General features: G+C 49.1%; 1 protein-coding gene across 2 annotated transcripts in view; it reads left to right on the plus strand.

The window, feature by feature from the left end:
* Positions 1-27,077, plus strand: part of ADCY3 (adenylate cyclase 3) — an 80,454-nt gene that overhangs the window by 17,778 nt on the left and 35,599 nt on the right. For both annotated transcript variants that reach the window (XM_079109625.1, XM_079109626.1), the window contains one exon: positions 18,216-18,365. In XM_079109625.1, the coding sequence (XP_078965751.1) occupies positions 18,216-18,365 (150 nt within the window). The remainder of the gene's footprint in view (positions 1-18,215; positions 18,366-27,077) is intronic.

The following is a 27,077-nucleotide window of genomic DNA, read 5'->3' on the forward strand; positions in this document are numbered from 1 at the left end:
GGGTAGAGGAACAGGGACACTATGAGTAGCAAAGAGCCAGATTGTTGGGCTTCTATTTGCCTGCTCTGTGATCTTGCTCAAGTGGCTTAATCTTCCCTGCACCCTTAGATTTACTAAGTCACTAAGCTCTTGGAATCTGCCGGCCTTCTGAGTTTGCTAAGACTATGTTGAAGATACCAGCCCTCCGGAGCTGTGTAAGGATATACGAACCCATGAGTGAAAGCACTTTGTAAGCCACAAAGCCTCGTTCAGGTGCAAGTGTTACTATTATTATGTTTATCTATAACTATATAAAGTCAAAACTGTGTCCCTTCGGGGAAGTTCCAGAGTGCATTTTGCGTGGGCAGAACTTATAAACAGGGAGGAGTTGGGATTTGCACCCCAGGGACCAGGTTGTTCCTGCCCACTCTTCCCTGATGGCTGGGGTAGCCTGGACTACATGAGAACCTGGGCATCCAGGGACATTCCAGAGCTTTCCCGAGAAGAGGCCAGTGGAGAAGTGACTTGCCTGAGGTCACACGGAGAGGCAGTGTCAGGGCTTGGGTCTGTGGGCTCTAGCTCCTGGCTCCCAGTCCAGGCTCCTCCATCAGTCAGGGAGCTGGTGACCATTGGCACAGCACCTTGTGTGGTGGGACAGAGACCTGCCACCGGTCCAAGACATCAAAGCAGATGGGAAACCCACAGAGCTTCCCGTTGATGTTGCCAGTCTTCATTAACGAGTGTCCTGTGGCTCTGCTGAGGTTGCTGAGGTGGAGAAGGGGTGGTAGGGACCGAGGCAAGTGACATCGGGATGTGGGTGATAGGTCAGTAAGGGGCAGTGGAGTGTTAAGAATTCACCCAGCAGGAGGCTGAGAGTGGGTGATTGTGTGTGGGGGTGGAGCAGTGACCTGCTGCTTGTGCTCGGAGGGGACAGCTCAGGGATGTTCAGGCTGCAGAGCTTTGCTGGGGAGCAGCTGTTGGTCACAGGGTAAATTCTGCTTTTGTTTTCCCAGTCTCAGGAATTCTTTTTGTTTTCTTGAGATCTCTCTGGCCTCAGGATCCTCTCCCCAGAGACCTGGAGCTGTGTGGCTTCCTGGGACATGTTTACTGGTCCTGCCCCTCTGGCTTTATAAAAGTGAGTTCAGAGCTAGAATGTTTTCCCCTACCTCTTGAGACACCTGAGAGTGAAGATCCTTAGAGGATGCTTCCTCTGGCCACAGGTGATGGACTTAATCTGCTGTGTGGCTCATTTTTTCCCCTGGGAGAGAGGAGAGGTGGCGCCTGACTCTCTCCTTCACAGTGTACTGTGCGCCCGGCCGCTAGGTCTGAGGAGGTCCTGCAGGGGTGCAACCTGGTTGAATTATTACTTCTTCTGTCCCAGACACATCAGGCCCATTCCCTGTCTTGTGGATCTAAGAATGGGGCTTACCTCAAGGTGACTGAAAGTGTTCCCAAGCATCTGTAACACAAATTGCAAGAGTTCAGAGCGGAAGCCTCAGGGAGGAGTTGACACTGAAGGTCACAGTGAGTATCAAACCCTCCATTGGCAGGAGAGGAACAGAGGTGTCTGCTTGTGAATGAAGGTCTCAGGACAAACACAAACGTGGTAACAGAGAAGCTTTGACTGCAGAATTGGGTGTGTGATGATAAGAGAGAAATCCAGAAGGCAATGTGGGATTCAAAATGTAAGATCAGAAAAAGTTAGATGAGGTAGTTTTGACAATATTCTGTAGATACCAAGGAGTCATGGAAGGTTTTGGAGCAGGCAGGAGAACCAAGCTGAGCTATCCTTCAGGAAGAGCATTCTGGTGACAAACTGAGACCTGTGACTGACAGCTTGTGAAAACCTGCCTGAATGTGGTGGAATACAGCAGCCTACCTTACCTGAGCAATCAAGGGACGAGCAGGACAGTGATTTATATGGCCAGAATATAGGGAGGGCCTGCTCCTGTATTTCGTGTACCAGAAGCTGAAATGTGTTAGCTGTTGCCTTTGGTGATTGTGAAGACTTTCCGTCACTCCCATAAATGGTGAGAGGTGATTTCGAAACCACCTCTGAGAAGGCGAAAGAGAACAACAGACCACCACACGCAGTGCAGCGGTGGCTCAGAGACGGGAATGATGCTCATCGAGCACTGTCACGCCTGGAACCCTGATCCTCACCCCAGCTCTGCGGAGGCAGACCAAGGTGCTTCCCTGGGGACACACAGGCCATTGGAAGGTGGGGCTGGTGTTCAGCTTCTGCTCTGTCAGTTCCAGTTTGGGTTCTTCGTGCCGCGGGCAGGGCCTTTGACTCAGGCTTTGAAGTTAGTGGTAGGCAGTGGAGGGAGGCAGCACGTTCTGTGAGCGGTCTGAGGGAGAGGGAAAGGGAGAGGATGGGGATGCATGTGGCTGGATTGGGGACCAGGACTGGCAGTTAGGGAAAGGTGGGGTGCGGGTCCGGTAGGCAAAGAGGCATACAGTTGAAAGAGGGCAGTTGCTCTCCCTTTCTCTGAGCTCTCAGTGATGGTGTGCAGCAGAAATAGAGCACGAGACTACGGCCTCCAGTCAAGACAGTCTGGAATTACCTTCCCCTGTAAACAGCTAGGAACTGGACAAAGTGCAGGGAAGTCTGCACCCATTTTTGAATAATAGGCAATGGTGATTTCTTGGAAAAAGAAAACTGTCTGAGCCCTGTCATCACCGAGGCTTTCTTCTGGAGATAATTGGGCCACAGGGAAGAAGAGCTCAGAGCCTGGCTGGCACTCACTGAGGTGAGACAGAGAGCAGAGCTTGGGAAAGCCAATATTCCTAGAATTTACAGAGCAGAATACTTTAAAGGAAGAAGCTATAATGAGAAAGAACTCCAGAATCTCTATAGAGGCCCTCTTAAATCTTTGGCTTAATATCAGGCCACTCGTGCACAGGTTAAAACCCTTTTTGACCAGACAGGAACTACTGAGGGAAGCTAAGAGACAAATAGCAGCCACCACAGGGCCAGGCTTCCTGTGCATCCTCTCGCTGAAGCAGAGACTTCACTGAGTCAATGGGGGCACTCGACAGAAACCTAGAAGGATCAAGCGTCAGCAGCGGGGACATACAAGGGCTCACCCTAAAGCAGTTTAAAAATAAATATGAAATCATCAAATTAATCAACAACCAACTTAGCTGTCTAACAGGAAAATACCCAACACTCTTTAAAGGAATAGAACAGAATTCTGGCTCTCTTGCCTTTCTCTCTCCCTGACTTGCTTTCTTTCTCCCCTCGCTTTCCACTCTCTCTAGCATGCCCTTTCTCTTTCCTTTCTCTTTTCCTCTCATTTTCTCTCTTACCCTGCAGGGAGACACTCTGTTTGCTTAATAAACTCCCGGGCCCAATTCAAATGCACCAAAGCAGTACTTGAGGGTGGAGCCTTGGCACATAAGCACAGTCGGGTCTGGGAACCATTGACATGCATCCTCCTCTCAGGTGACCAAAATGGAGTTGCCACCTTCAAGGAGACAGGAAAGCTGGAATGGTGGATTTAAGTCCAGTAGTCGTCTCTGGGATTTGGAAGATGCTTTAGTGAGAGTTATTGAGACCGACTGTATGTCCAGCAGTATTGAGACAGGCTGTATGTGCTGAGTGCTTCGTGCACATCACGGTACTGACTTCTGACAGCCCACTCTGAGCTGGTTCCCTCGTCACTCACCATGTCACAGAGCAGGGACGAGCTGAAAGTGAGACTTCCAAGGCCACGGCTGCTGGGTAGTGAGTTGGAGTTTTCCCCATCGGAGCCTGAGTTTGAAGATGTGCTTCTCGTGCCAGTTTCCTTGTCACTTCTGAGACCCCTAGATGAAGGCTGATGGGAGCCATCATGGGCAGCTGCTTCAGGAGGCTGGTGATGTGGTTAAATCCCACCCTCACCCAAGGGCAAGAGCCGAGAAACCCAGAGCAGGGCTGCTGTGCATTTATTTTAAAAAAAAAAAAAAAAAAAAAAAAAGGACATGCCAATAAGTAGACAAATTAGACAAAAACCAAAAGGAAATGTTTTAAAAAGCAGGAACCTGCCCCGTGGGCATTCCGTGACTGGTTTTAATACCATTGTGGAAGCCCAAGTGGATGTTCCCAGGCTCAGGCTGAGCAGATTCTTGCAGTGTCCGGAGGCAGAGGGAAAGTCGCCGTGGGCGTTCCAGGTAAAAGCATCAGCAGAGAGGAAGGCCGCGCTGCCCAGATGTGAGACCAGACAGTGAGCCATTGGCTGTGGGCAGGGACTGTCGCATTGATGGTGAGAGGACCTCTGTGCCAGCAGAGACCCCATTCATACCACAGGCCCCAGGTAGGTGGCTCCTGGCCACAGCTGCACCCTGCAGGGAGCCACCGAGGTAGGTGGCATCTCTGAGGAGGAGATGGCGACAGGATGGGTGACGAGATGATTCCCTGGGATATCCCTGAGTCAGCTCTGCCTTCTAAAGAACAAACCCTTTGCAGCTCTCGGGCTGAACAGTGAGTGACAAATGCTTGGCCTGGCAGGGTGGGCAGGGTCTTCTCTCTTCCCGCCTGGTGGCTGTGACCCTGAGCTTCCAAATGCCTGTGTTGCACAAAGCAGAGCAGCAGGGCAGACCAAGGATTGAGTCCCGTGTCCGGGCCTCGCCTGGAGATCTTACAAAGGGTTCCACTCCCTGCTGGCCCCTTACAGTGCGTAGTTGGAAGTGAGTTGTCTTCAGTGACAGTGGCTTTGTGGAGAGTTCTCAGAATGTCAGATGGAGTAGACATGAAGGCTGTGGTGGAGGCACTGCCAAGAGCTGGGAGGGGCTCAAGGTGCACAGCAGCACCCTCCAGGTTCTCCCCATGGGGGTGTCTGGAGTGTGAGGGGGACGTTTCTACAGAGTGGAGTCAGTCCTGGTGGGTCTGTGGCCTGCTGATCGCCAGGGTGTTCCACAGGAGTAAAATCATAGGAAACTTCAAATAATACTCCTTGTTCATTATCGTCTCTTCACAAAGGGAATATTCATTCCAGAAAGATTATAAAGCAAAAAGAAGGAAACAAAAATTGTCCCAAAGTGCCCTCCTCCCCATGATGACCACAATGAATGGGGGGCAGGGGGGTTCTGCTTCTGAGCTGCATGTCATTTGCACAGGAGTGCAGTCAGCATGGCTGTGTGTGCAGACCTTCCCTCCTCATGGTGATTTGTGTCCTGCGTGTATTTCTGCTTCACCAGGCAAAAGAAGGACAGAGTGGGATTGCATGGGGTGGGGCTGTCAAGGAGGCTCTGGGTTCAGCTGGATTTGGAGGAGAGGGTGACCCTGGCAGGCTGGGGTGCATTTCCAATAGTGCCCCTGACCCTGGGGTGTAGAAGCATGTTTGCTGGTGTGCGTGAAGCCACAGGGCAGTCACGGGCTCGGCCTGTCCTTCCTACCCCTCCTCTTCCCTCCCTTCACTGTGTTACCCAGGAGTCATCTCACCAGGTGTTCCTCAAGGGCTGGGAACTCAGTGGTGATGGGCTGATTTTCCCTCCCTCGGTGGAACTGATGCTGTAAAGGAAAGACATCTGTTTTACTCAAAGGCAGACATTTTAAAACATTCAAAAATAGTAATACAAACATGGATTTGATAGAATTGAATGAAATAGATTTGATGGAATAGAATAACATCCACATTCATGAGCAAGTTAGAAGATGAAGCTGCTTCCCCAAGTACTTTGGTGGAAAAGTACTTTGGTGGGTGACACATTGAGGACATGAGCTTGGTTCAAGCACATGGTTTACATCAGGCATTTTGGAGGTATTTAGAGGAGTTCCCAGGGCCTGAGGTCTGTAGGACTCTGAGTGTCAGAATAAAGGTCTTTACTTTGGGATGATTGGCAGCTATTGAGAGGTTTTGAGGAGGTGGCACTAGCAGAAAGGTAGTTTTGGAGGATTAATGTGAGCTGGGGGTGGATTGGCAGGAGCAGAGAGGAGCCAGAGAGATGAGTCTGTCCCCAGCCCTACAGGAAGTGAGGTTTTGCCTGAGAGGTGACAGGAGGATCCATGGGGAAGGAGATCCGGAGGCGTGGACCTGGCAAGGCGCAGCGGCGGGAACACCCCACCCCATCAGGGTGTTCCGTGGGAGCAAAACCCTAGGACACGTCAAGTAGCACTCCTTGTTCTTGTGTCTTCACAAAGGGAATGTTCGTTCCAGAAAGATTATGAGAAAAAAGAAGGAAACAAAAGTCATCTCGTTTTACCTTGCTGTTCAGTGTAGATTTTGCATCCTATTCCATCATGTCCATGTTTTGTGTTACTGTGTTTGAATGTTTTAAAAAACTCGCCTTCAAGAAAAACAGATGTCTTTCCTTTACAGCATCAGCTCCACCGGGGGAGGGAAAACCAGTCGATCATCTCTGAGTTCCTGCACTTCATGAGCCCCTGGTGAGAGGTGCCGGGAGAGGAGCCTGGCTGAGGCGGAAGAGCAGACAGTTGGTTTGGCATTCAGCCGAGGTTTACTGAAACCTACGCTGTTTTGGGTGCTGTGTGTGATTTGCTGGGGCACAATGGAAGACCTGGGGTCTCAACCCCCAGCTGGCAGAAATGGGACCTTCAGATCAGGGTTGGTTGGGGGAGCCTCTGGGACAAGCTTAGGTATTCACATCGACTTTAGGAAGTGTTTCCCAGCCCTGGCTGTACCTTTGAGACCCCTGGGAACTTTCTAACAATACCAGTGTCTGAACCTCCAGTTTCTGTTTTGGGGTGCGACCCTGGCCTAACTCCGCACATGGTGCTAGGATGTCACTAGAGTTGGGATCTGGAAGGGAGGGGGAGGGGAGAACATGCAATTGAGGCTGAAGAACTAGTGGGAGAGGTGACAGTCTGCCAGGGCTTTGGTTTTGCATTTTGGAATTTGAATCTTGGTCATGTGACTAAGGTAGCACTTTGAGAGAACTGGTCCACCAAGGAGGTGACTTAAAGTTTGAATTAAAAACCAAAAGGCTGGGGATATAGCTCAGTTGGTAGAGTGTTTGCCTTGCACACACTAGGCCCTGGGTTCAATCCCCAGCACCACAAAACAAACATACAAAAAAAACCCCAGAAAATAAAACCAGAGGACTGAATTAAGTGCAGGAGACATGAAAACAGTAACAAATGGATCCATCTAAGTGGATGTAGCTTTGAGTGTATGGAGGAGAAGCTGGTCAGAAAGAAAAAGGGTGAGCCAGGAGCTGTGTCTCATGCCAGTAATCCCAGGGACTCAGGAGGCTGAGGCAGGAGGAGCATAAGTCAGAGACCATGTCTCAAAACTCAGCAACTCAGGGAGACCCTGTCTCAAAAATAATTAAAAGAGCTGAGGGATGCAGCTCAGTGGTACAGTGCCCCAGTTCTGGAAAAAAAGAAAAGAAAAGAGAAAGGTGATCGGTGATAAGGAGGTGAGGGTGAAGTTGAACCAATATCAGAAGACGGTTAGGAAATGAAAGCGAATAAATGGACAGAAGAAAAGCATGCGAGGCACAGGGGGATGACCTGAAGCAACCAACTGCATGAGAATTTGGCTTAAAGAAACAGGAAGATCCGGAGACCTCTGCCTTGTTTTAATATTTATCACTCCACGTTGTGTAGCAATCCAGAAGTGAATCCTTGGAGGAGGCAGTGATGTGGATTCCGGCAACTCAGTGGTGGGGGGACCCAGGAACCCCTGTTCTTAATCAGTTCCCCTCAGAATGTACCCATCTCAAAAACACTGAATCAGAGAAATAGCAAGCAAGAAACAGCATTGAAGAGTCGCCACTGAACCAGGCTCTGGATTAAAGAACGGCAGATGTCCCTAGGAACACTTGGGGGGGGGGGGGGCGGTGTCTGCAGGTGTTCTAACCACTGAGCAACACAACCCCAGCACAACAGTGCTGGTTTCTGCAGCTGACAGTTTGCAAAAAGTTTAACTCCCAAGATCTGAGTCTTTCCAGACCGAAAGGTAGGGAATCCTGGAATCCACAGACTGCTCTGTTCCATCAGCACAGATGGAAGGGAAGAAGGCTTTGGTGTGTTTGTGTGTGAGTGACCTTTTCCCCCTCAATTTCCACATACTATGTGACAATAATATTTCTGGAATTCTGGGTATATTCTTCTGCCTCCAGATTGTGTGTTCCTCTTTCTCCCAGCTGGTGTATTTGTTTTCAAGTTCATTCACAGTCAGTTGCAGAAAGTCAGGGATCTGTGTCATAAATCCACCTTGTGTGGCTTAGAGCTAAGACAAGTGAGCAGGAGGTGGGACCCTGTTATTTGGATTGCCGTCATGAATATGCAGTTTATTATCTTTTGCCTTTTTTTCCATTTTGTATTGGTCATCAGTTAGAGATGGTTTGAATTTCTTTACCGTTCAGATCTGTCTATTGAGACGTGTGTGCCCAGCCCAGCTTTCCTCCTCCCGGGGGCCTTTGCTGATTACCCTTTTCTTCCTCAGAATCAAACTCTTCTTCCTCTGTTTACAGTAGCCTCTTCTTGCCCAGAGTTTTGGTCACCCCCCATAGCTTTGAGGTCATTTTTTAATCTCCAGGACCTCATGAGGTCTGCCACCCCCTAGACAACCTGGTAGGATCAAATGGACCTTGTTTTAAGAAAGACCTAAAGCCAGAACATGATTAAAGGGCTTGAAAATAGACTCTTTAAGTGGAGTTGGAATTATTTGGCCTGGAGAAAGAGACCTAGATGACTCAATAATGAGGTCGCATCGATAAGAAAACAAAATGCTGTGGCCAGGTGTTTTTTTATTGAAGCAACAGGCACAGGTGGGTGCTTTTGATTGGTTTTGTGGTTCTTAGTCGCTTTAGGGAACAGACTTCTGGAGAATCTGGTAAAAGTAACGCTCCTCTATAAATGGCTGGATGTAACTTCCCCCTAGTTTTTCATTTTTTTAGTGATGGAACTCAGAGGCACTTGACCTTTGAGCCACATCCCCAGCCTGATTTTGCGTTGTATTTAGAGACAGGTTCTCACTAAGTTGCTTAGCACTTCTCTTTTGCTGCGGCTGGCTTTGAACTCACTATCCTCCTGCCTCAGCCTCCCAAGCAGCTTGGATTACAGGCATGCAGAACCCCACCTGGCAACTTTACCCACTAGTTTTAGGTGTTCACCCGTTTTCCCAAAACCTCATCTATAAACTCCAGTGACCAATCCCTGGGTTAGTATGCGGTGCTGAACACCACAAGCTGTTCTTTCCTGCTTGGAAAGGGGGAAGGCCTCCAGACTTGCTCTCTCTAGCCCTGACATTGGGGCCCTCCCTGTGGTGTGCGTATGGGGCTCTGCTGGGCCTCCATGTCCTGGGTCTCGATGTCAGTGGCATTCTCTTAGCCCTCCAGCTCTACAGTTGATTTAAAGATAACCCCCGTGCTCACTTCTTGCTTCAGAGCGGGTTACCCTTCAGCGCCAAAGCTGAGGTGAGCTCCGGGCTCCTCTTCAGAAATTGAGGCCGGGCTTCTCTGCCTTAACTCTAGTGATGGTTTGGGCTGGATGATCCTGTGCTGGGGTGAGTGTCCTTGGCCTCTGCCCGCTAGCTGCCAGAGTACTGTCCCCTGGTTATAACAGCCGTTAAACGTGTCCCTAGGCACATTGCTGAGTGACCCTGGGTGGGGGGTGGATCACGTCCCAGGGAGCAAGCACTGCTGCTCTGTGCCCTGGCACCCTCTCGGCTACCTTACCAAGGGCAACACCTGGGCGCCCAGGAGACCGTCCTTTGGCCTTCTTTTTTTTTTGTTTGTTTGCGGTGCACCACTCACCCTTCCTGCAGCTGACCTGTGCTTCCCCTGGGAGACCCGGGGCGGGGTGGGGGGGCCCAATGTAAGACACTCTCCACCTTGTGCAGCTGACCTATGCTTCCCCTGGGAGACCCAGGTGCGGGGCCCAGTGTAAGACACTCCCCACCTCCTGCATGCTGGGGGAAGGTGCCCAAGCTGCCTTTGCAGCCGCCTTGCAGGAGGGCAGGGCGTGCCTGCTCCGTGGGGTCCTCCCCCAAGAGGCCTGAGTCCAGGGCTGGAGTGCTAGTACATGTTCAATCTGACGCTCTGCCTTCTGATCCTTCCCTGGCTGGGTCTCTGTGTCTTTCCTATCTCAGTTGAAGTGACACTTGTCCTAATATCTGTATCTGTCAGCCGTTTTCGCCTGGTGCTGCGTAACAACCCCATGCTCAGTGGCCCACACCACACACTTGTCAAGTGTACAAACATCTATGGGTTGGCAGGGGCTTGGCTGGCCTGGGCTGTGCTCAGTGGTGTTTGCTCCGGCTGCAGGCTGGGCTTGCCCTGGCTGCACAGGTCTCTCCTGTGCAGCGAGCTCTTTGGTGCCTGCTGTTCTCATGGGACGGCATGAGAGGTAGAGCCAGCCTTGCACATACACTTCAAAAAATCTCCCAGTGGCTGTTTGGCCACAGCAAGTCGGACGTCAAAGTCAGCAGGAAGGAAGAACGCCTTGCCCTCCATGAGGCTACGGCAAGCATGTGGCTGTCAACTCTTCTACAGGGGAGTGAGGAACTGGGGCCCCCAGTCCCCTCATACCCAATCTAAGGCAGCTCTCTGGCACTTGCTGTCATTTATATTATCTTCGGAGCTTTGATAGATACGCTTAAGGTTGAATTAGTTATTATTTGTTGGTCGATAGAGGAACATTAGCAGGGATTTTTTTTCCTGCCTTGTTCAGTGCTAAGTGCTGAGCAGGCACCAGGCACGGTGGTTTCATTAAATCTCTGATGCATAAATGAGTTCTGGGATCGGGGAGGAGTGTCCAAGCGGGGTCTTGATAGTTCTAATAACTAACATTTCCTGGCGGCGGGGACTGGGCATTTGTTAAGTGCTTGGAAAGAGCAGAATCCCAGAATTGCCACACTCTGTGGACCTCTGCGACGGGAGGGGCGGGACGTTCCAGCCGGAGCCACAGAGCCCACAAGCAGCACATCTTTATAGAGGAACAGAGAGAGACCTTTGTGGCTGGGGTGAAGGAGCTTGTGAGGACAGCCAGATAAAAGAAGAGCCTGAAAGCCAGTGATGCCGAGCCCCTTCCCTCTGGACAGTGCTGCCTGGCCCCGCCTCTTCTCTGGACGGGGCTGCCTGGCCCCGCCTCCTCTCTGGACGGCGCTGCCGGGGCCCCGCCTCCTCTCTGGACGGCGCTGCCGGGGCCCCGCCTCCTCTCCGGACGGGGCTGCCTGGCCCCGCCTCCTCTCCGGACGGCGCTGCCGGGGCCCCGCCTCCTCTCCGGACGGCGCTGCCGGGGCCCCGCCTCCTCTCTGGACGGCGCTGCCGGGCCCAGTCTCTCTGGAGGAACCATCGGTCAGAGCTGTGGCGTGGTGCCCCTGGGGCTGTGCAGCGCACAATCTGAGAAGCCTGGCACCCAGCCGGTCATGAGGGGTCGTGTGTAAAACGTCACGTTGTCCAGATGCTTGTCCCGGAAGTCTTCTGAATAGTTTTGGAAGACTGAATGTCTTTTAGCAGAGGCGTGCATAAGATAGAAAATAAACAAAAATAAACGAAAAAGTTTCTGACGGTCTCTTTTTTTTGAGGCACATGGTAGAAACTTGAGAAATGCCATGCCCGGGGCTTGAGCACCGTTCCGTGTTCAGGAGGGTGGTTAGAGAGGCCCTGGGACATCTGAAGGCCACATGAGACACTGTCTGCAGACTTACAGCTTCTCCCACCCTCCTGAAGGCCCCAGGTCTTTCCTGGACAGTGAGCTCGGGGACCCCCACCGCTCTGGCCTTCACCCAGACTGGGCAGACTCTTCACAGGTCAGTCAAGGTGACAGTGATATAGGGGGGAAGCCCTGCCCTTGAAGGAGGGAGACCTGGGTTCTAGCACAGCCAGGGGACCAAAGCCTTTGAAGCCCATTTCTCTGACTTCAAGTCACTTCTTCCACAAAATGAGCTTAAGAAAACTCTGCCCTGCCTCCCTCTTGTGAGATTTGTGTGAGAAACAGAGAAGAGTGTGAAGGCTCTTATAAGACTATATGAGTATTATTAATAAGTATTAATTTGCCTTCTCTCTTCTGGAAGAAAATAAGAAAAACATTGAGAACCTATTTTGTACTAAGCCCTGAGTAAGATAGGGCTTTATTTCAGTCTCATTGGAACTGCCTTGTGATTTTTGTGAAGATGGGGAGCCAGGGGTCAGAGAGGTCAAGTGACTTGCTCTGGGTCACACAGCCTGCCGCATGCGAGGCAAGATTGATGTGACCCATGCGTCTACAAAGCCTGGCCTCCTTCTTGTGTTCATTCCTTCACCAGCAGCTCATTCTGGCCTTGGTGGCTTCCCATGTGCCCTGGTCCTGGGTGCTAGTAAAAAGCAGAGAAACAAAACGGAAGCCCCATCCCTCAGAGCTCACTTTCTAGGTGGGAAAACAGACGAATGTGTAAACAAGCAAAGGAGGACAGACGGGGAAATGCAGAAAACTCTGTTCTGGGCCTGAGGACAGGTGAGCTGCAGAGCGGTTGGTGTGGCGGAAGACCTTAGCATGGTGGAATGTTCCAGCAGGACCTGAGTGAGAGAAGGAGCTGGAAGGTGCTTCTCCCACCCACACCTGTGGAATGGGCTCTGGGCAGCGTCCTTGGGTTGGAGAAGGCTAGTTGTCTCCTCTCCCCTGCTCTTTCCTGCCCCAGCTCCTTGGAGACTTTGTTTTCCAAAACATCTGAGTACATTTTAATGAAGAGAGGCTGCAGAGCATCACAGGTCTCCATAGGCAGCCCACGTGGTGCTGATACACCAGTGCACCCCCAGCAACTCTCCCTCTGCTTCTGGAACGTTCTGTGATCTTCAGGCTAGAATGAGCTTACAGGAAAAGACTGGCCTAGACCAGGGAGCCACCCCCAGCAGGCAGCTTCTACTTAAAGCTGTCTTAGAGCAGACACGTCCCCGGGGCTGTTGGGAATGTGTGAGCCGTGACCATGCTCCATGCGGAGATCCAGATCCAGGGTGTTTCCCGCGGGAATGTTCTCACGCTTGCCTGCTGTGCTGGGGTGCTGGGAACACTTTATTAGGCCGTTGTCAGCTAAATGAAGCTTTAGTCTGGAAGTTTACCCACTTGGGAGATCATTCATCTTATTTTATTCATTATTTTTTTAGAATTTTTTCTAAGAATAATTCTTTGAAATAAGTTATTTCCAGAAAATAACTTTAGGATTAAGAGATTTTTTTTTTTTTCCCTTTCCTGGGAATCAATTTGAGGGCCTGTGCATGCTAGGCGAGCACTCATCTGCAGAGCTCCACCCCTAGCCCAGGAAAACTTTTTATACGAGACCCCAGGGACTGGGCAGCTGTCACATGGAGCCTTGTCATGCTGCACAGTCTGAAGGGGACCCTGGGTGAGCACAGGTGACTTCAGTGGTGCTCCGGAGCAGGCTGCTTAGTCCTGTGCCTCTGAGGAAACTGCTCTGGGGTCTCAGTCTGGTGCAGGCCTCAGGGTACAGCACCTAGCAAATCCTGGTGTTGCTGCTGTGCAGGTCCAAGGGCCACAGGGAGCAGTGAGGGGCCAGTGTCGGCCCTCACGGCTGCCCTGGCCTGGCCTCCTCATCCTCTGGTCTCCTGGTCAGGTGGTGCATATGTGGAATGCTCACTGCTGGAGTCCTGTCACAACTCTCTTTAATGGTCCCAGAGGGGAGAGACTTCCTGGCTGGCCCTCCCAGAGTGTGCGCATGCTCATCCTATGTTCCAGAGACCCCATCTTTCTTTGATGCCAGTGCCTCAGGAAGCTGTCCTCAGACTTCCCTGACTGGTTCCCTGGCCACGTGGGCCTCTCTGCGCCTCCCTGTATGCCTCCTCTTTCCCATTAGGTGATGGTCCCCTCCTGGTGGATTGTGAACTGTCCCCCTCTCTGCTCTCCTAGCCTGTGTGGTTGACTGAGCCTCTTCCTCTTTGCTTTCAGGATGGGTTGGGGTAGGAGAAGGTTGGGGTATTAATGAAGAGTCCCAAGCAGCAGAAGCAGGGTCCTGGGGAGGCCATGGGGGATGGCCGATTGTGTTTACTGATGACTTCTGCTCTGCTGACCTGATGAGGAGTCTCAGTGTGGTGTCACCACCCCAGGTCAGTCCAGTCCGATATCTCATGACTTCCTGGGTACCTGGTGCTAGATGGGCCAAGATGGGACCTGGGGACACGAAAGGGAGGAGGACAGCAGTGTCCACCTTCCGAGGTGCCCCCTCTGGTGTAAGAGACAGGTCTGTCCGCAGACAGTGAGGGACCCTGTGTGGGGTGGGAGGGGTGCCTTTGGCACAGACAGGGAAGTGTTCAGAGTGGACAGGATGCCTGAGCAGCCCTCTCCAGGGGACCAGGAGCCTGCCAGCTGGGCCGGCGGGCCTGGGTGGGTTAGGAGGTGTGCTAGGAGGCAGGGCAGACAGCCCTGGGGGGAGAAGAGGCGAGTTCTGGGAAGGAAGCCCCCCTTACCCTGGGGTGGGAGCACTGGAAAGTTAATCCCAGACCAGTGAAGCTCAAGGCCCAATTTGGAGAACATCCGTTTGTCATAGTGACGTGGAGATCCATTTTGGATTCTCACAGGGGTTTAAGTTTTCGCTGGAGGCCGATTTTCTCCACTGGGGCTCTCGTTCGAAAACTATAAGGAGCGTCAGTACTGATGGTGTTTTGAAGGGAGAAGCGCCCTGCTTCCCCATCATCAGGTCTTCCCCCAAGGCCACACCTCCCTGGCCCTGAGCCTTCTCCTGCCCTGCAGTGGCTCTGGGGAGACAGGGACACTTAATGGTCACTGTTCCCCAATGCCAGCAACCAGTGCTGGCCCGACGTCAAAAGAGTAAAGGTCAGTGTTTTTCAAGTGTACTTTGACGGGCACGTTTATTTTCTCTGAGTGAGACATACATCCATTTATAAATACGAAAGGGGAGATGCCTGAATGTTAACAGCTTAGACAGGTCACTTCCCACCGTGTGAAGCAGCTGTGGAAAATCTGCAGACGTGCTTCTTTGTTTCCGATTAAAATGTCTGCAGCTCACACCTAAGTGCTTTAGGGCTGATATTTTCCTGACAATTTTTAGTTTAAAAAAATGTCTAATGTTCTTTCTGGGAAAAGGTGGTTTATAAATATGTAAATGAGCTGAGTGCTTTCGGAGGTTTTGAACCAGAGAATAAGCCGTGGGTGTGGGAGTGTGGTTTCAAGACCTTGCTTCATTGCAGTTTCTTCTTTTATAAAACTGGAAGACTGTCACCTCAGTGGTGGTTGTAAATGGGATGAGGCTGAAGAACTGTGTGCCCGTGTCTCAGACATGAATGTCCTGATGTTGAGGTGATGTCCTAGACAAGGAAACTGAGACCAGTAGAAGGGGTTCCTTGCCCTGGCTGCACATCATAGTTACCTGGAGTGTTTGCACACCTGGCCCACCTTCCAGCTGTACCAGTACCTCTGGGGGGTGCCCAGTCTCTTGGGTGACTGTTGCTGTGTGCTGGGAGTCCTCTTCCGCCACCAGTGTGGCCCCACCTGCTCCGGTGAACCTTCCTCCCCCAGCAGACTCCTCCCTGGGGTTGCCTGAGTATTCCTTGGCTTGGTGGCCTCTTCCTGTTGGATTCATGGCCTGGACTTGGGGGCTGAGAGTTGGCCTGTGGGGCCTTTGCTGAGCTGTCCACCACTTGTTACCTGGATTGGGGACTGCAGAACTTCTTGCGGGCCACAGAGCCGTGACTGTGCATGAGACAAAGGCAGGGTGCGGGGTGGAACAGAGCAACAGCACCCCTGAGACTCACTATTCCAGAGGGCTAGTCCTTGGTCAGCTGAGTCCACTGCTTTGGGCCTAAAGTGAGGCAGCAAATCATGGCAGGAAGGGAGCTGCTCAGGACATGGTGACCAGGAAGCAGAGAGGCAGGGGAAGGGGAAAGGGGCCACAGGGAAGATGCGCCTTTCCAGGACTTTCCCCCAGGGCCCCACCTTCTTCCGCCACCTCACCTGCCTACAGTGACCACCCAGTCCATTCAAACCAGGATGAAATGATCAGGTTACAGCTTGCAGTCCGATCATTTCACCTGCGCACATGCCTGCGTTAACCAGGAGCTTTGGGGGGACGCCTCATATCCAAATCCTAACAGTCCTTACATATTCTTTGGGTTCTGATCTTTGGTGGCAGTAGTTGTCCTCGGATGCTCTGCACAATAGGTCTGTTTCTCTAGGTAGCCACCCTGGGGAGTCACAGCTGTAGACACTGCGCAGAGCCTGTCCCGTTGTTCCCATGGGACGCCCGGCCAAGGCCTGTCAGCAGCGGTGGGAGGATCAAGAGCGCAGAGCTCTTTCCTCAGCCCAGAGAGACACCCAAGCTGGTGTTGGCCAGGGCTGGATGCAGAGCAGGTCTCTGGTCCCTTCCTGAAGGCCTCAGCTTGGGGCCTCTCCGGGGACCCCTGGTCGCACCACATCCCCTCCGAACTGCTTTTGTGCTTCATCAGGGCTGGTCAGCAGTGCCTTGAGGACCCACCGGGCAGGGACCCAGATGAACAGGTCCTCGTTAGCTTCCCCCTCCATGTGCAGCCTCTCCCTTGGCTTCCTGGTAAGCCCAGAAGAGCCTCAGCCCTAGTGCCTGCTGTACTGGACAGTGAGGAAAAACAGGACACCATTCTGACCTTGAACCAGCCCTCCAAACTTGTGGCACTGTGAGCTTGGGGGCTGACAGGTTTCCGAGGTCAGGTAGTCATATAGGAGGGCAGCTTCTGGGCTGGTCGAGGTTCCAGAGACTGGTTTTGAAATCCTGCGTGGTCTGTGTGATTTACTTCGAGTCACTAGACACAGTTGGCAGCTTTTTAGAGGACTAGGTGTTTACTATACTGACCACGCAGACAGTGGGAACTGTCATGGAAGCAGAAGGTTCAGGGGTGTTGTACAGGATATTGAAATCCCTAACCGCTGTCCCCGCCCTCCATGGGGTAAGTCACTGGGTCATTAGATGTTGGAGCCAGCCATCAGTGAGCTTGGGAACCTATATCTGGTGGCTTATGGACTGGCACTCAGATACCTCACCTAATTACTTATTATTCAGCAGCCCGCAGTGAGCATCCCTGGGACTCAGCACTGGTCCACATGCAGCTACTACAGGAGCATTCGGCCTGATGTGGAGGTGGTGGATCTTCAGGGTGCTACTCATCAGCCCTGATAATGCACCAAATCAGTTCAGAGGGGATGTGGCGTAACCAGGAGACCCCAGAAAATTAACATCAGAATCAAAAACCATCTTATTTAAAAATCTTAAATTGACTTCCCCCATTTTTTGCTGATCCCAGAATCCATTGTACCTGCTGGGCCAATCCTTTTCCCCACAGGGCCAGAAATTATATTCTTCAGCCTTCCCATTCTGCGTTTCTGCTCCAATCTGTGTCTGAGAAGCCACCCCCACATGGGAGGCATCTGTTCCCACTGGGCAGGACCTCAGGAATCAGGGTGTGGAGGGTGGGTACAGCCTTAGGGGGAGGGTGTGGACCTGTACCAGGAAGCAGTGAATCAAGGCCAGTGGACTTGGAGACACTGGAAGAATTGGCCCTGGTCCAGCTCTTGGGGGTCCAGTCAAGACTAAAGGTCAAAGCCAGCAGCCACCAACGCCAGGAGACAGGAGTGGAGTGGATGTTCAGGTCCATATCCAAGGTTGCCTTCAGCAGGAGGCTGTTGGGTCTGCAGTCCCCACAGCCTATGGGAATGGTCAGGGACCAAGACACCTAGGGAAGCCTGCAAGGTGCCGGGGATGGGAACGGACTCTCAAGGCCCAAGGAGCCCTTTGTGCCAGTGGTGGGTATGCAGGCAGTGGGGTGGATGTGAGGTCCTAGGCAGGCAGCCGGGTGGATGTGAGGCCCAGAAAACAAACCTGAGGCATACATTTAAGGTGGCACATGGTAGCTGGGCCAGCCCAGGACCTCTTCAGGTCTCCTGTAACGTCCAGGATTACGCTCTTCTGCTGGGCTCTGGGATGTGTACACCCCCTTCTCCAGCGAGTTGGTGCAACACCGAGGAGCATCTAATTAGTGAGGGCTCATTATCGGAACCAGTGAGCGACTGAACAAGAGGGTGGCCGAGGGACTGCTCAGGCTGCACAGGTGGAGGGGAGTGGCTACGTGTGAAGCAGGAGGGGGAGCAGCAGCACCCAAGCCTGTGGACCCCGTGCCTTCCAGGTCGGAGCCATGCCCTTGGAAGGGCCTTGCCCATCTCTCTCCAGTCAAGTCAGAGCTCTGCTGGGCTCCCTGGACACTAGGCCAGTCCAGGCTGATCGTGACCACTGCCCACTGCACCACCCCTGTCCCTTTTTCCTGAAGGCATGTTTTCACCACTGTCCCCTTCTCTCCTCCCTGGGGTGCAGATCCTGGCCAACGTCTTCCTCTACCTGTGCGCCATCATTGTGGGCATCATGTCCTACTACATGGCAGACCGCAAGCACCGCAAGGCCTTTCTGGAGGCCCGCCAGTCGCTGGAGGTGAAGATGAACCTGGAGGAGCAGAGCCAGCAGCAGGTGAGGCTCTGGTGGGGTGGCTTGGGCCTGAGGCTTGGGTTCAGGACCTGGGGCCTGGGAAGAGGGGCCCACAGGAGGAGAGGGGCTGTTGGGGTTCAATATCAACTGATCCCCAGAAAGTCAAAGTGCACACACGGTAATACGACGAGGTTTTATTCAAAGCAAGCTCGAGGCTGGACCGCGACCAGCCTCTCAGACCACTACAATGGCTGAGTGGGGAGCGGCCCCGAGGGGTGAGAAAGCACTCTACTTAAGAAATTTCCTGTCATTCACATACAAAGACCTGTACATTATTGGTTAACATTCGAACAGCTAAACATTGGTTCTCTTTTGGTTGGGTCCTGCCAATTTATTTGAATCTCATTGGGTCCCACCAAAACTGAATGGTCCTGGAGGAAGAAGGGAGGAGGGAGGGAGTGAACTATGCAGGAGATGAGTCGGGGCTAGGCGCCCCCCACCCCGTCCTTGATAGATAAGGTTTCCGGGCAGCTGCCCATTTCTTGGACAGATATCTCTTAACAGCCTTGATAAACCCCGGGGGCCCAGTACGTCCTGTTTGTCCTGTATTGGCTCTTGAGGGTAGCACCTGCCTATATCCTGATAGTTCCTCATTCCTTAGTGTTTGCGTGCCCTTTCCTGGGGGGGGTTTAAGGGTCAGTTCCTGAAATGGCTTGTTCATACAACATGGCTACACAGATGTCACCTTGTTCTCAACAGGGCCAGAGCACCTGGGGCTCTGCAGGGCTTGGCCTTGAACAAGGTCCAGTTTTGCTTCCTTACTTGGACTATGGGTTCCTTGTCATCAGAGGGCTGTTTCTGGACCACCGGGAGCTTCTCATTTCCAAATCTCCTCTCCTTGACTTCCCCTCTTGCTGTGTGTTTTTGTTTTTTATTTTGTTTCCCTATAATGTAAGACTTCTTTTTAAAGAAATGCATTGCCTAGGCAGCTAGCAGGGACTTGGTGCCATTCTTTTCTCAGGTGAAAAGCTTTGATGGTTTTATTTTGAATTCTTTTTCTCCATGGGCAGCTCTTTGTTATTCCTCTCTTGCCCATCCCCTACTCTACCTGTTCAACTGCAGATTTGCACTGTACACCTGCTGTGTGCTCAGAGAAGAGCTGGGGCCTCTGCTGGGCAATGCACATGGGCCCATCCCACGACCTCATTACTGGAGGGTGCATTGTATAATTGGCTCTTGTGTTCTTGTGAGAGAAGATTTTAAGCAAGACATGAGGAGGCATAGAAAAAAGTATAGTAAAGTTTATTAGAGAAGAAAGGGAAAAAGACACCTTTAAGGGAGAAAGGGGTCCCTCTCAAGGAGGAGAGTGACAACTCTCTTCTTTGTGTCCCAGCTTTTATTGCAGTTAAGGGGCAGTTTTTGGAGAATCATGCCCAAGCACTACTCCTAGCTCTTGATTGACAGTTGGATTGTATCAGATTCCTAAATCCCTATTGCATATGTTATTACCCTTCAGGGCTGAAGTGAAACACACAGAAGTGAGAAAGTATGTAATTACAATAAGATTAAGATGACATGTCAAGGGCTGGGGTTGTGGCTCCATGGTAGAGCGCTTGCCTAGCATGTGTGAGGCCCTGGGTTTGATCCTCAGCACTACATAGAAATGAAATAAAGATATTGTGTCCACTTACAACTAAAGCAAAATATTAAAAGAAAAAAAAAAAGATGACATGTCAAGAGCTGGGGTTGTGGCTCAGTGGTAGAGTGCTTGCCTGGCATGTGTGAGGCCCTGGGTTTGGTTCTTAGCACCACATAAAAATAATGAATAAAATCAAGGTTCATCAACAACTAAAAAATATATATATATAAATATATGTATATTATATATATGAATACTTTTTTTTAAAAAAAAGTAACATGTCAAGGACCTAAGGCAACTTTCGGTCATCTTGGCCAGTTTTATCTGGAATTTGTTCTCACAGACCTTGAGACCGTTGAGCGTCCAGACTCTGATCAGGGTAGTGTTTCTTTCTCTTATTTGAGGAGAAGCTTTGGGCAAACACTCCTCAGCCCTGGGAATAAGCTAGTTCGTTATGGGCTGTGATCATGACAACTTCTCTTTAAAAACATGTTGTGAGTTAGCAAGGAGGCTCAACCTGCAAGGCTGACCTTTCATTTTCCATGTTCCCACGGCCCCTACCTATTACCTATCAACCTCCCCGGGACCCACTTTCCACTTACTTCCATTCCAAGTCCCTTATGAGAAGGAAAACCAGCTCAGTCTGTGGAGACCCCCACTGTTTACCTCTTTGCATCTGGAGAGGGCCTGCTGTCCCTGTTCTTTGTTTACTGGCTGTGCTCCAGCCTAATCCATGACAGAATGGTCCTCCTGGTTCTCATGTGACTCACTCTGCCTTTGAAATGGGTTTTGGTCTGGATTCATCTCAAATGCTTTTTAAAGGTCTCCAGAGATTACGTCCACCAATTTCCTGTTTTCCATAGGTTTATCTTCCTCTCCTGAAACGATAAGAGTCTGTGCTCTGAGAACCATGTCATTTTGCGTTCTGGAGGTTCTCTGTGCCCTGGATTTACTGAAATTGTTTTCATAGCTCTTGCCACTGAGGCAGATGGGGCTTTAGTTTGGGGGGCCACTCTGGAACCCCATCATTGGGCCTCACATTCTTTAGACAGTGGTATTTGAAGGTACACATGAAGTCATTTAGCTGCAGGGGCCCAACATTCCTCTGAATGTTTTTTCTTTATTTACCCATGAAGTCTCAAAACTTCTGAGCTGGGTCTCAGACTCGTCTGTTTCAGAAGGCAGGCTTTGGAAGGGGAATTTCCTCACCTCTGTTGTGACGAGAGCCCAAGATTGTAGCCCACCATATTTGTCTCCGTAACCTGAACCTTGAACCCTGCCTGGCATTCTTGAGAGCTTGCCATGACTGAGTGCATTTTAAAAACACTCCTTTGGGGCTGGAGATGTAGCTCAGTCATATGTAGCATGTTCAAGGCCCTGGGTTCAGTTTTTAGTACTGCAAAACAAACAAACAAAAGCCTTTGCTGGTTTTATAAAGGCCCCAGGCATCTGATCTCTTATACCATGGTGGCATCCCTCTGAGTTCTATATATTTTTTTTTTAATGCATGTCACCACTTAGCTAGGCCAGGGAGTTCTTTGACTCCATCAGTGTCCCACTTTTCTCAACTGCGAAGTGGCAGTATTGACATTTGTCTTGCAGAGTTTCTTGAGGGTCATATGAGATGCTTTGTAACCCGTAGAGCCCGGCAACAGTCATAGGCTGGCTGAAGTTCAGGGGGCCATGAGGCTGCATTCTAATGCTCAGGACCACAGGACCACATGCTTCCTCTGGGCAGGGTCAGTTCAGGGAGCCCTGGGAAAGGCATTGTGTACCCCAGAACTCTGGATCACTGTGGTGCGGCCTGCCCTGGCCATGCAGCCCACCATACCAGCAGAGCAGACATTGTGCTCATGACTGAGAGGTCCACGTGAAGCAGAGGGAGGGGTGGAGGCACTAACACGTGTCCCAGGTCTGGCCGGGCACAGCAGGTGCCTCTAAATGTCCATCAAGTGGCATGAATTTGTTCATCCTGGCTTTCCTCAGAGTGTGATTCTGGGCTAGTTCCGTGGCCTCTTTAGGACTCGGTTTCTCCATGTGAAGCCTTTCAGAGATGGCTGCAGGGTAAGATGGGCTCTGCGTGACCCCGTGGGGCTGTCAGCTTTGTTACCATGGGGAGGGTTGGGATCCTGCTGCCGGGCCATGAGTTTCTATGTGCTCCTGTTTTCCTTAGGACTTTTGTGACTGTGGCCAAAAAGAGGGACCTACCTGTCATTTTATTTCTGTCCATGTTCTTGACAGGTTTTGGTGTCCTGGTTATGCCAGACGCATGAAGTAAGTTGAGCGAGCTTTCCCTCTGATTCCTGGAAGAGTCGGAGGGGGATCGGGGTTATTCCTTAAGTGTTCAGAGGAACTCACTCGTGAGGTTCCCTGGGTCTGGAGTGTGGGAAGAGGCTGCTTTTGTCGTAGATGAAAGTTGTTTTGAATAACCCTTCAGGTTCTATTTTCTCTAGAAACTTGTCCAGCTCATCGAAATTTCAGTTTTGTCATGACTTCATACTACTTTATCTTTGCTATCTATAGGATTCGTAGTAATGTTCCCTTTTTTTGTGTCCGATAATTTGTGCCTTCAGTTTTTAATTTTCTTCTTCACGTGTTTTGCTGAGGTTTAGTAATGTTTTATCCTCTTGGTGAACTACCTTATATCTTTGCTGCTTCTTTCGCTGCACATTTTTTGACTTCAATTCATTAATTTATGCTTTTTGTGTGTGGTACTGGTGCTTGATCCCAGGGGTGCTCTACCACTGAGCTCCATTGCCAGCACTTTTTATTTTTATTTTTTATTTTGAGATAGGGTCTTGCTAAGTTGCTGGGACTGGCCTTGAACTTGTGATCCTTCTGCCTCAGTCCCCCGAGTTTGCTGGATTATAGGCATAATCCCACACTGTCATAATTTATGCTTTTAACTTTCTCATTTTCTTTGGCTCTTCTTAGTGTCCTTTTTACCTTCTTGAGATGGAACTTAGATCAGTAATTTTCTTTTCTTTTTTTTTTTTTTTTTTTTTTTTTGCGGTGCTAGGGAATTGAACCCAGGGCCTTGCGCTAGTAAGGCAAGCACTCTACCAACTGAGCTATCTCCCCAGCCCCAGATCAGTAATTTTCAGCCTTTCTTTTCTAAAGCATGCATTTAATGCTACACATTTTCCTCATTACTTGCTTTAGCTTACAATACAAATTTTGATATGTCATATTTTTGTTTTGTTTAGTTCAAAACATTTTTTGTTCTTTTTAGATATCTGTGACAGTAGAGTATATTTTGACTTATATGCATGTGTGGAGTATTACTTATTCTGATTAGGATCCCATTCTTGTGGTTGAACTTGATGTGGAGTTACACTGTTCATGTATTCATATGTGAACATAGGAAAGTCATGTCCAATTCATGCTACTGTGTTTCCTATTCCCATTCCCTGTCCCTTCTCTTCATTCCCCTTTGTCTAATCCACTGAACTTCTATTGTCGCCCCTGCTTATTGTGTGTTAGCATCCACATATCAGAGAGAACTTTTGGCCTTTGGTTTTTTGGGATTGACTTATTTCACTTAGCATGATAGCCTCCAGTTCCATGCATTTATGGGCAAATGCCATAATTTCATTCTTCTTTATGGCTGAGTAATATTCCATTGTGTATATACATTTCCTTTATCCGTTCATCTCTTGAAGGGTACCTAGTTTGATTTTATAGTTTGGCTCTTGTGAATTGAGCTGCTATAAACATTGATGTGGCTGCGTCACTATAGTATGCTGATTTTAAGTTCTTTAGGTATATACCAAAGTGGGATAACTAGGTCAAATGGTGGCTCCATTCTAAGTTTTCTGAGGAATACCCATACTGCTTTCCAGAATGGTTGCACCAATTTGCATTCCCATCAGCAATATATGAGTGTACCTTTTTCCCCACATCCTCACCAACATGTATTGTTACTTGTATTCTTGATAATTGTCAGTCTGACTGGAGTGAGATGGAATCTCAGTGTAGTTTTAATTCACATCTCTCTAATTGCTAGAGATGTTGAACATTTTCTCATATATTTGTTGACAGTATTTCTTCTGTGAAGTTCCTGTTCAGTTCCTTTGCCCATTTATTGATTGGGTGATTCTTTTTGGTGTTAAGTTTTTTGAGTTCTTTTTATGTCCTGAAGATTAATACTCTATCTGAGGTGCAGGTGGCAAAGATTTTTCTCCCATTCTGTAGGCTCTCTCTTCGTGTTCTTGATTGTTTTCTTTGCTTTAAAGAAGCTTTTTAGTTTGAAATCATTCCATTTATTGATTCTTAATTTTACTTCTTATGTTTTAGAAATCTTTATTTTTATTTTTTGTAGTTGTAGATGGACAGCATGCATTTATCTAATTTATTATTTCTATGTGGTGCTAAGGATTGAACCTAGTGCCTGACACATGCTAGGAAGAGCTCCGTCACTGAGCTACAGCCCCAACCCCCGCTTTAGGAATCTTGTTAAGGAATTCAATTTCTACGCTGGCATGAAGAGGAGCTGGGCCTACCTTTTCTTCTAGTAGGCACAGGGTCTCTGGTCTAATGCCTAGGTCCTTGATCCACTTTGAGTTGAGTTTTGTGCAGGTGAGAGATGGGGGTTCAATTTCATTCTGTAGGCACAGGGTCTCTGGTCTAATGCCTAGGTCCTTGATCCACTTTGAGTTGAGTTTTGTGCAGGTGAGAGATGGGGGTTCAATTTCATTCTGCTACATATGGATTTCCAGTTTTCCCAGCTCCATTTGTTGAAGAGGCTATCTTTTCTCCAATGTATGTTTATGGTGCCTTTGTCTAGTATGAGATAACTGTATTTATGTTGGTTCGTTTGTTTATCTTCTATTCTGTTCCATTGGTCTTCATGTTCATGGTCTTTTTGTGCCAACACTATGCTGTTTTTATTACTATAGCTCTGTGGTATAATTTAAGCTTTGGTATTGTGATGCCTCCTTTTTTGCTTTTAAGGATTGCTTAAGCTATTCTGGTCTCTTATTTTTCCAAATGACTTTCATGATTGCTTTTTCTATTTCTATGAAGAATATCACTGAATTTTAATAGGAATTGTATTAAATATCTATAGTGTTTTTGGTAGTATGGCCATTTTAGTTCAAAATGTTTTCTCATTTTAATTGAAATGTATTTGATCCATGGGCTGTTTAGAATTACACTGATTAATTTCTGAACATTTGGGAGTTTGTTCAAAATTATATTTTTGTTATTAATTTTTAACTCAATTCTGTGGTTAGAAAACATGTGCTTGATGTTGATGCACTTAAGAAAAAAGCGTATTCTTCAAAATGTGTCCAAATGTCTTTGAAAACTGAAATATCATCAATAAATAGCAGTTATTTTATATTTCCATCGACCCACATTAATACTCTTGCCTCTTTGTTATAATACAAAGACCTTGCAGCACTTTCATTTCCTGTAACAATCCCCTGCTCCCCCTTCCTGGCTCTGTTGTAATATATTTTAATTCAACATATATTTAAAGCCCCATAAGACATTAGGATGATTTCTTAAACTGTTAATACTCCTGACTTACATTCACCTCAGTCGCTCCCCCATCTTCATTCTGTGCCTTGTTTTCTTGAAGAATTCACTTTAGTGTTGTTTTTCACAGAAATCTGTTGGCAGTGAATTCTCTCCATTTTTTTTTTTTTTTTTTTTTTTTTGCGGTGCTGGGGATCAAACCCAGCGCCTTGTGCTTGCGAGGCAAGCACTCTACCAACTGAGCCATCTCCCCAGCCCTTCTCTCCATTTCTAATTGCCTGGAAATGTGTTTCTTTTGCTTTCATTTTTGAAAGATACCTTTCTTAATCCATTTTGTGCTGCCTCAACAGAATATGTGAACTAGATAACTTTATAAAGAACAGAAATGTATTCTTTACCGTGCTGGTGGCCGGGAAGTCCTAGACGAGGGTGCTGTCCTCTGGTCTGGGGAGGGCCTCCTGGCTGTGTCTGCACAGGGCAGGGGGGAAGCCACCGAGCGCTGAGTGAGGAGCCACCCTCATGGTCTGACACCTCTCCAGGCCCGGTCTCTTAACACTGTCACACTGCCAACACCTGAATTTTGGAGAGGACACATTCAAACCAGAGCAACATTTTTTGCAGATAAAGGATTTTAGGTTGCTCATCTTTTATTTGTGGCCCCTTGAAGGTGCCGTTCCATTGTCCTCCACCTCATCGTTGCTGTAGAAATGCCAGTTATTAGATGCACTGCTCCGGGTATAGTAACGCTTATTTTTTCCTCTGGTAGCTTTTGCAACCTTCTCTTAGGCTTCAGTTTTCAGTGATGCACCTAGGGTTTTCTTTGTAGTTATACTGCTTGGTATTCAAAGAGCTTCTTGAATTGATGGCTTGAAAATTTTCAGCCAGTATGTTTTTATTGCTTCTGCCCCATCCTGTCTTTTACTTCGAGGACTCTAAATATCCCCATAAGTCATTGTCTCTTTTCTTCTTCTTCTTTTTTTTTTTTTTTTTTTTTAATTTCTGTGCTTTCAGATTGATTATTTTTACTGACCTAAATTCCAGTTTTCTAATCCTTCCTTCCTTGGTGTAGTTGAATCAATCTGTCCTATCCTCTGCTCATTTATTAAATCCTTAATTTCAATTATTGTGTTTTCTTCAATTTTAGAATTTCCATTTAATTTTTAAAATTGAACTCCAGTGCTCTGGTTAAGCAGACCCTTCTGTCGTCTATTTGGGGGGAACTTATTAAACATTTGCTTTAGAGTCCTTGACTGACAGAGTTTCTGAAATGTGATGGTCCTGCATCTTTCTATATTCTGGTCCTGTCTCTTGGACAGGTTTTTATTAAGTGGTGGATATCGTATATGGAAGATAGTAGCATTTCTGAACGGTGCTGTGTCTTTTCAGGGAGCTTTTTCTAAAGCAGATGGCCAGCGTGCGAGCAGATCACATTGATCCAGTGTGAGGTGGAGAGGATCTAAGGCTGGACTGGCCTGGGAGCTGGTCTGCTTCTGTTCTATGCCTGCTCTTAGGAAATAGCCCTTCAGTGGTCTTAATTAAAAGGCTGGTCCCACTCTTGGGAGAGTCCCCAGCACTGTGCCACTGCTGCAACTACCCTTTGCCTGTCGCCTCTTGCTGTCACTTTCTGCTTGGAT

This window comes from Sciurus vulgaris (genome assembly GCF_902686455.1).
Source record: "Sciurus vulgaris genome assembly, chromosome: 14".
Lineage (NCBI taxonomy): Eukaryota > Metazoa > Chordata > Mammalia > Rodentia > Sciuridae > Sciurus > Sciurus vulgaris.